The 10,217-nt window shown below is 57.1% G+C and overlaps 1 protein-coding gene across 1 annotated transcript in view; it reads left to right on the top strand.

The window, feature by feature from the left end:
- Positions 1–984: 984 nt before the first annotated feature.
- The window catches only part of Rnf213 (ring finger protein 213), a 92,629-nt gene continuing 83,396 nt past the window's right edge, over positions 985–10,217 (top strand). The window contains exons 1-2 of the mRNA XM_076870715.2: positions 985–1,054; positions 4,980–5,123. Of these exons, the coding sequence (XP_076726830.2) occupies positions 5,027–5,123 (97 nt within the window). The 5' untranslated portion in view covers positions 985–1,054; positions 4,980–5,026. The remainder of the gene's footprint in view (positions 1,055–4,979; positions 5,124–10,217) is intronic.

Here is a 10,217-nt window from a genome sequence, read left to right as displayed (position 1 = left end):
ATTTTTCTTTCCAACATTAGATTTAATTTTTTTGTTTGTTTGTTTGTTGTTTGTTTTGACTAGGGAGTGAACACAGAGGCGCTTTACCTGAGCCACATCCCATCACTTTTTATTTTTTATTTTGAGACAGAGTCTTACAGGGTTGCCTTCAAACTTTTGATCCTACTGCCTCAGCCTCCCAAGTCTCTGGGGATCGCAGGTGTGTGCCACCATGCCCAGCCTCTTAATGGTGTCTTCAAATTTGGGGGAGCAAGTCCTGAGGATTTTAGGCCCCTAGGCAGCTGTGGTGGACACTGTTCAAGGTGCTGGGCGCCTGGGGCTGGGGACCCATACGCCCCAGGGTTCCCCAAAGCTCTCCCGAGTTGAGAGCCACAGCTGAGTTGGGATGGCGCCTGGCATTTTGCCAGAAGGAGTGGTTGAGAGGTGATGCCATCGAGTCATTAAGATGATGATAATTAAGTTAAACTGTGTATAATTGCTGTGACTGGACGATGCTGGATTGAAACAGGCTGTGTATTCAGTTGTATATAGACCCCTGCTGTCCAGCAATAGGGCGGCTTCTGCTGCTTTGAGTTCTCACGGAGTTCCCCTTGAGTTCTCGCAGAGTTCTTTGAGTTCTGGGGAGCCCGGTTGAGGCGGAGAGAATTCCTGGGGAGCACGCATGGAGTGCCAGAGACAGTTGAGGCCATAAAGTAGTTCCTGTTTGAACCTACAAGTGCCTCCTGGCGACTGGGTTATTTGTGCCCGGCCAGACTGCTGCACTTCCTGCCCTCAGTGGGTGGGGGCGACCTTGGGAGACCGGGTCCATCACAAGTGACCAGCGCCCAGCGGCTGGAGCTGCCTCTGGGTTAGAGGAGGTGACCCGGGAGGTGACCCGGGAGGGCGCCACCCAGCGGGGAATTCCGGTCACGCCCACGCGTGCCCAGTGGAGCGCGAGGCTGGCGGAGGGGCGGTGCCAGGGGCCGCGTGACCTGTGGAGGGAAGCGCGCGGGCCGGCAGCCCCGTCAGGCGCGGCAGGTGCGAGCCTCAGGCGGTGGACGCGCTGGCGGCCGAGGTGCGGGTCCCGCTGGGCAGGATGCAGAGAGGCGGGGGTGCGGGTCTTGTGGGCACCTGGGGTCCCTGGGGCGAGGATTCCCTCCCTGGGTACCGGATCCATTGGGTAGGGTGCAGGGATGCGGGGTACGGGTCTGGGGTCTCCTGGGCGCCAGGGGCCTCCAGGGACAGTGATGCGGCTTGCAGCTGCGGTTCGCAAGGCAAGAGTCGCGCTGGGCTGGGCGTCGGCCAGGGGGACACGGCGTCCCGCGGGTCGGGGTGCCAGGCCCGGTGGAGGCGGTGCCTGCGTCCAGAGGCGCCGGCCGCCTCTTCCTGCAGGTTCCAAGTTTCGGTTTCGCCTCGGGGTACCGGGTCCAGCCCCGCCCCGCCCCCAGCTGTCGGGCGCCGGGCGGCTGGGCTGCAGGCCTCTCCTGAGTCCCCGCCACCTCCCTGGAGGTCAGCCCCCTCCCGACCGGCCCCTGCCCGGGAGCGCAGGAGCCTCCCCCGCGGCGCGGCCGGGTGAAGAGGCTGCGGCGGGAGCGCCTAGCGGAGCCGGGCGGACCTGGGCCTGCGGCTCGGCCCCGCTTCCCGCGCCGCCACTGGGATCAACTCCCGTAACTTTAGGAGAAGGGCGTCGCGGCCCGGAAAGCTGAGCCCTCCCCGTTTCCAGCGCAGGAGGCAAAGCCAGGGTGGCGGCTTGGAGCCCCGCAGACCCGGCGAGCCAGCCACCCCTGCCCCCACCTGCTTTTCCTTGGTGGTGGCTGGGACGGGGCGCGCCTGACTTTGTCCCGGGCTGGTGACTGGCGAAAGGACGGAAGCTGAGTGGGGTGCCTTCTGGTCCTTGGTGCAGACTTACACGATAGAGTGCTTTGGAGAGGTGTCCTGAGCCCTACTCTGGAAGTTCTCGTCTGTAGGCCAGGAGAGCACTGCCTTAGACAACTTCATTCACGTGGTGACGGGCCCAGGACACACTGCCCCAAAAAGGGGCCTAGTGTTCCGGGTGACAAAGAGTCACGTTCCCCAGGTGTTGAAGATGGACCCGAGGCAAGCATAGAAAGCCAGTTTTATTTAAAGAATAGAACAGAGACAGACTTTTCCGCAGAGAAGGGGTCCCAGAGCTGGTATCCTCCGGAGGGGGTGAATATTGTCTTTTTATTAGTTTCCAGGTTTCTTACTTCTCATGCCCCCCTCCTTCTGTCCTGCCCATGTGGGGGCAAGGGGACAGTTCAGGGTACCTCTCCCCATTTTACAGTGTCTTCCCTGAGAAGCAGGAAAGGAGCCACCCAGGGAATCCCCATTAACAAGTCCCTGCTGGGAGGAACAATCCCACGGGAGCAGGTGATTTGGGGCAGCCAGTGAGGGGGTATGTCCTGAAGGTATTAACTTCATTTCCATTGACTCCTCCTCCCGTTTCCATCCCAACCAGATCATCTCTCTACACTAACTGTCTAACTTTTGTTCTTGCTTCACTAGGAGGCAGAACTAGGAGGTCTGTAGCTGGTTATTCTGAGAAACCTGGAGTTGCAGAGTAGCTCTGTAGACTGTCCTTTTGTAAAAGAAATTGCCCCTGTGAAAGAAATCTGCATTAGTAAAGAGGGCTGCTCCCAGACACTTCCACTACCTGGGAAACTGCAGAACAACCTTCATTCACATCACAGTTCCTCCCTCTTGCCCCTGTGAAAGAAATCTGCATTAGTAAAGAGGGCTGCTCCCAGAGGCTTCCACTACCTGGGAAACTGCAGAACAACCTTCAGTCACATCACAGTTCCTCCCTCGCCTTCCCTGATTGTGTCCACCCCAGGAGTCCCCAAGCTCTGTCCCTTCCAGGAGCTCTGGTGCTGGGTAACAGCCAACTGACCCTTCTTCAACTCACATTTTGTGGGTAGGTACATAATTAAATGTGCGTAATTTTCCTTCTGTTAGTCTGTCTGATGTGGATTTAATTCATAGCCCAGCTAAAGAACCTAGGAGGGTAGAGGGAAACCATTTTTTGCTTCTCTCCAGTGGAAAGGAGCCTTGGGGAGGGGTGTGGTAGGGAGTCACTGAAGGTGTTTGAGGAAGTGTCCAGCCCTTGGTGGTATTTTTGGTTCAGGGTGTGTGGAGGGGAGGGGGCTCATGGGAACCGGGGCTGGGCTGTGGTACATGAACCACCTGGAAGAGCTGGCCCTCCAGGGCAGACCTTGGGTGAGGGGCAGGGGGCTGCAGCAGGGGAAGTGTGTATTCAGCTAGCACCTCCAGCTGGTGAGGGGCCACTGCTCCAGCCACTGCTTCTGCAGCTCTTTGTTGCCCAACCAGCAGAAGAGGGTGGTGGATGGGTAGGTGTGCCTTGGGATTCACAGGTTAGGCAAGAGCCAAGGCCCGCCATCTTGAACTTGGCCTGGAGTGGCTGTTGTTACCGCTGTTGGCCGGTGACGAGTCCTTGCTTCCCCGATGTTGAAGAATAACACCAGAAAAGCACGCCGAGGCAAGGTCAGAGTAGAAATTAGGAAGAAGGGCACCCAAGAGGTGGAATCCATGGAAGTGCGGTTGTCTCCCTTTTTTATAGTTTTGGTGATGGAATGTAGGTTGAAAGGCCCGAGGGGTGGGACACAGGTAATCTGGGCAGGAAGGACTTCATTATCACTTCTTGGGATGGGCTATCTCCATATCTGCTGGGGGCTGTTTCCTGGGTTTCATTAACATTTCTTTGGGGTGGACTTTGGCCTAGGGCCTTTCCGGGACTTCATTAACATTCCATGAGTTGTCCTGCGTTTCCTGGAATCATTGTCAGCATGGCCTCCATTTTAGATTTCACTGGATACTAGACCCGATTTACCTAACTACACTGACTACCTAATTTTAAATCTGGCTTCACTGTGACCCCCTTCCTACTTGGATACCACCTGGTCAAGAAGAGGAGTGGGCCTCCATAGATGGCAGTGTCCCCGAGTTATTGGGAGCCCCAACCCCAGCTCATTAGACCTGGGCTACCCAGCTTGGGCTGGCCTGTGTAGGAGGCACTGCTCAGCCAGAGGTGACCATGGCCACTAGCACCTCTCTAGTGTTGTAAAGTTGTCCCTCTATGACTCACCTATCCCTCACCTGTTCTTCGGGCTACTGTGGGGCAGGTGTCTTGTCCTTTCTCTCAGGGGAGCAAGGTGAGGCACCCTGGCACCTCTGGCAGGCAGTGGCACCCCGCCCCAGGTTGACTTTCCAAGCAGCTCTGCAGGCTGCCAGGGGGCTGCCTGTGTCCGTTGGTTCAGGGTCCTGCCCTGGCTGCAGTTGCACCGGAGTCCCCGGCCTGCCTCCCCCAAGTTCTCAGGGGTTGTCTGGAGAAGCTGGCCGGCCTGCGGCCGGTCGGAGCTGCAGTCAAGCCTTGCTGGGTGGTAGCCAGGCAGAGGGGGAGCTGCTAGTGGATGGAGAGAATCCTGGGCAGAGTGGGACCTGGGATGGAGCAGTGGCTGTTGCCGAAAGCTCAGTCCTTGTCCCTGATTCCAACCCAATAACGGGGACGTAGATTTGAGAATAAAGAAAAAGAAGGTTTATTGCTTTGATAGAGAAGGAGAAGCAGGGGACTCCTGTCCCAAAGGCTGTGATTCTGCCCATCAGCAGGAACAGGGGTCTTTTATAGAGGTGATGCAGAGAAGTGAGATTAGGGAGGAGAGATCTGGGAGGAGAAACCCAGGGGAAAGAAAATCAGGAAGGAGAGCTTAGGGAAGAGCATCAGGAAAAAGGGGAAAAATGTCTAAGTTTCAACACCAAGGGACGTAGTCAGAGCGAGCGTCCAGTGGAGCCCCCTGCAGGGCCAGCTTCAGGGAAACACTGCTGTCCGGCTTCGATTGACCAGGGGACCTTTCTGGTTACAGCATTCCACTTTCTCAGAAAATGAAACTGAAATGGATTGTGGTCACGTGACAGGAGGCACGGTTTATAGTGGCTGCTTTGAGGACTTCTGCTCTTCTTTTCAGACCTGCAGGGGAAGGGGCTCGGGCTGGAGAAGCCTGCAGTCAGAGGCATGGAGTGTCCTCAGTGCCAGCATGTCTCCCAGGAGGAGGCCCCCAAGTTCTGCAGCCAGTGTGGACAGAGGCTGCCTCCTGCAGCCCCCGGACCAGGCAAGTCTCAGGGGTGCTGGGGTCAAGTGGGGACATGGGAACTGGGCCAGCATGCAGCCTCAGCCGGCCGCCCCTCCCTGACAGAACTCTGGGGGTGGGCCGCTTTCCTCCAGGGGCTTTGTGAGGTTCTTGCTGGAATCACCTGTGGTGGTCTCCTTCCTCTGAGGGAACTGGGGTTTCCTCCGCCTTGGGGATAAGAACCTCTGGCTGAGCTAAAGGGCCCTGGACATTCCAGAGCACATCGCGAGGTGTCTGAGGCTGCGGGAAGGGGAAGGCTCTGTGGGTTTGCAATTCCGTGGGAGGGGTCCATGTAGGTCCGTGCAGCTGGCCCAGGTTGTCAGTGGAGGGACAGGAGGAGACTTAAGTGTCAGATAGGCCTTCTCTGCAGAGGGCAGGGAGAAAGAGACATCCTGCCTTGCTCCTACCCCACTGCCCCGGAGCCTGTGGGGGCACAGAGCTTCCAGAGGGCTGCACGGATCTCCCCCATCCCAAGGGAGGCTAAGGCAGGAGGATCCTGAGTTCAAAGCCAGCCTCAGCAACAGCGAGGTGCTAAGCAATTCAGTGAGACCCTGTCTCTACAGTACAAAAGAGGGCTGGGGGTGTGGCTTGAGTGCCCCAGAGTTCAATTCCCAGTACCAAAAAAAACAACCAAACAAAAAAAAATTGATTACTGGACAAGACAGGGTGGTCTATGATGGTGGCCAAGGACAGTGGGGCAGGTAGAGCCCCTGGGGGGCTTCATTTAGTCTCCATCCCTTTAGGAAGTGGAGACCCGGTAATAGTGGTCCACTTTACCTTTTGAAGGTAGCCCTTGCTGCATATTTTATTTATTTATTTTTTATCAGAATATATTTTTTTTTAAAGAGAGAGAGAATTTTTAATATTTATTTTTTAGTTTTCGGCGAACACAACATCTTTGTATGTGGTGCTGAGGATCGAACCCGGGCCGCATGCTTGCCAAGCGTCCTACCGCTTGAGCCACATCCCCAGCCCGATTGCTGCCTATTTTAAAAGGGAGATGTTTTCCCTTTTCCTCTTCTCCTTCTCCCCCTCCCTAACTTGGGGGCTGGGAATCAGATTACCCTGTGTTACTGGCTTTCCTGGGGACGGAGGTGACTATCTCCCATGTTAACAGGCCAAGCCTAACTCCCCAGGGGCCCTCCGCAGGCCCCCCCTCCCCCCAGGTGCACCTGGAGTGTAGCCTCTGAAGAGCTGAAAAGGCCCTGTTTTCCCTGAGGCACGGAATCCCAGCCTCTGGGACCCGAGCCGCATGCCTCCCCCATTTCTCTGCTGGCAAAGCAACAAACCTTTTTCCTTTTTCTCAAAACTGTGTCCTCATTATTAAATTGGCATGAATTGGCATCAGGGACAAGGACCGATGAATAACCCCATGTTCATCATGCTGCAGGGCCTCCCTGAAGGGTCTCTGCCCCTCTTTTCATTTTGGGTGAGGGACGGGGACGGCGGAGGGCATCAGAGCCACTTGCCAACAGGACAGAGGGGGACCTGCCGGGGCACGGCAGGGCCAGCGGCCTTTCACCAAAAGCCGATGCTTCTCAGGGTGAGTCCTGTCGGGGAGGCGGATGAGACTCCAGATTCAGCCCCCACCTCCGGTTTCTGACGACATTTATAGGCTGTCTGGTGCCATAAAATTCCTGGTCTCCACCATGTGTGCCCGAGCACCGGGTTTCTAGTGATCACAGAAGTGGGAGAAGGGGAAGGACTGGCCTTGGCCCGAGCTGTCCCAGAGGCCTTTACACTTCAAAGGAGCGCTAGATTCCCCCAGGAAGTTCTTTACAACCCAAAAGGTAGGGGTGCAGGGTGTTGGGTGTTAATCAGGTTTCCTGAGGTGGGCAGAGTAGATGGGGAGGGGACATCTCCCTTGCCCAGGCACTAATTGTCAGGACAGTGTTCCTCTTTTTTTTTTTTTTTTTTAAATACTTTTTTAATTGTACATGGACACAATATCTTTGTTCATTTATTTATTTATTTTATGTGGTGCTGAGGATCCAACCCAGAGTCTCTCCCGTGGGAGGCAAGCGCTCTACCACTGAGCCCCAGCCCCCCAGGACAGTGTCTGTATAGTTTATTTTACATCATCCAGTTACACTCATTAGATATGGAAAATGACAGCCCCCCATCAGGCAGGGTGGCCTGGGAGGAGGAGTAGAAACAGAAGCCATAACTCAGCACTGATGCCTCCCAATGTTACCGATGCTGACTGGTGACAGTCCTTGCTTCCCCAATGTTGAAGAATAACACCAGAGAAGCTCGCCGAGGCAAGGTCAGAGTGGGAAATAGAAGTTTATTAAAGGACAGCAGAGGAAGAAGGGGACCCAGGAGGTGGGATCTGTGGAGGGCGGTGGTCCCCCCTTTTCATAGTTCTTTCGGTGATGGAATGTAGGTGGGAAGGCCCAGGGGTGGGGCACAGGTGGGGCAAGGAAGTAATCTGGGCAGGTAGGACTTTATCGTCACTTCTTTGGGATGGGCCATCTTTAAATCTGCTGGGGGCTGTTTCCTGGACTTCATCAACATTTCAAGAGTTGCTCAACTTTTCCTGGAATCATTCTCATGGCCTCCATTTTAGATCTCACTGGATATTAGACCCGATTTACCTAACTACACTGACTACCTAATTTTAAATCTGGTTTCACCAATACATTCCACACGCCCTGAGGGGAAGGTGGCCATCAAACCTAGAAGGACAGTCTCTCCCAAATAAATCCTGGCCGCTGACCCTCAGCCCTCCATCCTGAGGCCCAGGCTGACGGTTCATTAATTACGTCACCTCTCAGTGCAACCTACACAAGCCCAGCCCCCTCCTTTGTCCAGTGGCTCAGGAAAGTGGGTCCCTCGGAGGCATCACCCTGTTCCTGAATGAAGGCCTCGGATGATCCCTGAGGTGTGTGCCTGGCCGCGTCCTTCTGCGGGCCAGGAGAGCCCACAGGCTGGCTGGGCTTCCTCCTGCCCTGTGGGAACTGTTTAAGAATGGAAACTGAAACAGGCCCCAGGACCTTGCTCCCAGCAGAGGGAGGCCCCGCCCTCCGCCCCTTGGAGGTTCTCCTGGAGGCTCACTGCCGCAGGGGGCAGGAGTCCCGGGGCCACCCTGGGTACCTGTGCTCTGCCCGTGGATGCAGGCCTGGGGACACCTGGGGTCTCTGCCCAGGGGGGGTGGGGGGAGGGCTTGGAGAGCTGTGGGCCAGCCCTCCCTGCCCCAGGTCCCCGCCCCCAGGGACCATGCTGGGAGGCTCCTGGGGAGGCACCAGGCTCCAGGCAGCCTGTCTCCTTTTTATTCTGCTTTCCTGGAGGACGCATCTCTGAGGGAGGCAGTGTGCCCATTGTTGCCAGAGCTCGGGCTCCAGAGAGGCAGGGGTGCTGTGGGTTCGCAGTGGGGTAGCATCCTTGCTTCTGGGGCCTGGGGTGGGGGTGTGTGTGGGGGGCCAGGGTTCCCCCAGCCCCTGGCTGGGATGGGTGAGACCCTGGCTAACCAGGGCGAAGGCTAGATCCCGAGGCCCCTGTGAAGCCTCCCAGGTGGCTGCAGTGGAGGCCCAGCCTGGGTTGACTCTGATCTGACCTCAGTGACATGGGCCCCACAGGTGGGTGGGACCCCCAGGGTGGGAAGAGGCCTGGGCAGAGGCATCTGGGTTGGAGAAGCCTGCTGCGCTGTCCCCTGGTGTGTCTGCTTTTGAAGGGTAACAAGACTATGATAACCTACCTTTGGCATTTGATCTCTTAAAGTGGAGCATTTGGGGCGTGGTCCTGCGGGGCAGAGTGCTTTTCTAGCGTCCATGAGTGGGTGTGTGCTTCACACAATTCTTTTCTGGTCCTGGGGATTGAACCCAAGGGCGCTTAACCACTGAGCCCCATCCCCAGCCCTTTTTTTAAATTTTTTATTTTTGGGGTGCTGGGGACTGAACTCAGGGTCTTATACATGCACAGCAAACACCCTACCAACTGAGCTGTATCCCCAGAGCCCCCCAGCCCTTTTTATATTTTGAGACAGGGCCTCACCAAGTTGCTGAGGCTGGCTTTGAACCTGTGATCCTTCTGCCTCGGCCTCCTCTGGCTGGGATTACAGGGGTGCACCACCACACACATCTCTTCTGCACGTTCCTAAGAAAATCCGGTGTGCTCAGCAGCCGGGAGCGCTCTACCCTGGCAGGGCCTGCTGCTGCGAGGCACCTGGCCTGGACACTCGAGTTCACCTGCAGCCGCCCCGCCGCCTCCCTAGGCAGGTTTCTCACCCCAGCCAGTCTGTCTGGAGGGCACGCTACCCGCAGGACTGGCATGCTTGCCGGGGCCACCTCTGTCAGCACCCCCTCTCCCGCTGCCCTGGCTGCAGTGTGCCCAGGGCTTTGTCTCCGCTCACACCCTCCCCAGCGCTGAGGGTGCTTGTCTTGCTCATGGTCCAGTGGGATGGGCGGCAGTGGCACCTGTGGTCCAGTTAGGATCTCCATCAGCAGGGAAGCCGGGCGTCTTTGGGGAAGTGAGATGGCCGCTGTATCTGGTTCTGTTTGAACTGGCTTTTGGGCTGTACAGCCCCTGGGGCTGTTCGTGTTGGCGGATCCAGGAAGCCAGGCCTGGTGGCAGGATTGGGTGTGCCTGGGGCTCGCGCTCCTTTCTCTGGTCCTGGCAGCACTGCTCTTCTGCATGTGTCGGCTTTGTCAGCAGGCTGGAGGCAGAACTGGACGCCAGGGTCCAAATCCAGCCCACCATGGTGGACCCCGGGGGGTGCCCAGCTCCAGAGGGAGCCCTGGAGCCCTCCCTGAGACCTCCCCTTCAGCCAGGGCAGATGACAGGTTCTGACTGGATGAGGTTCAGCAGAGCCCATTCAGTTGGCATAGCAGGATGGAGGCCCCTCCTGGGCAAAGGGGACGTGTCTGCAGCTGTGGCACGCGGCAGATCTTTATCCAGCTGTAGCTTTGTAGCAATGTGTTGTGTGTAGGCAGTTGGAGGGCCTGGTACAGGGACGAGTCCTGCCTGTGGGCCTGGTACAGGGGCCGAGTCCTGCCTGTGGGCCTGGTACAGGGGCCAAATCCTGTCTGTGAGCCTGGTACGGGGGCCGAGTCCTGCCCGTGGGCCTGGTACGGGGGC

The sequence above is a fragment of the Callospermophilus lateralis genome, chromosome 11 (genome assembly GCF_048772815.1).
Source record: "Callospermophilus lateralis isolate mCalLat2 chromosome 11, mCalLat2.hap1, whole genome shotgun sequence".
Classification (NCBI taxonomy): domain Eukaryota; kingdom Metazoa; phylum Chordata; class Mammalia; order Rodentia; family Sciuridae; genus Callospermophilus; species Callospermophilus lateralis.
The sequence above is the reverse complement of the archived record's forward strand: the minus strand, read 5'-3'. Positions and strand labels throughout refer to the sequence as shown.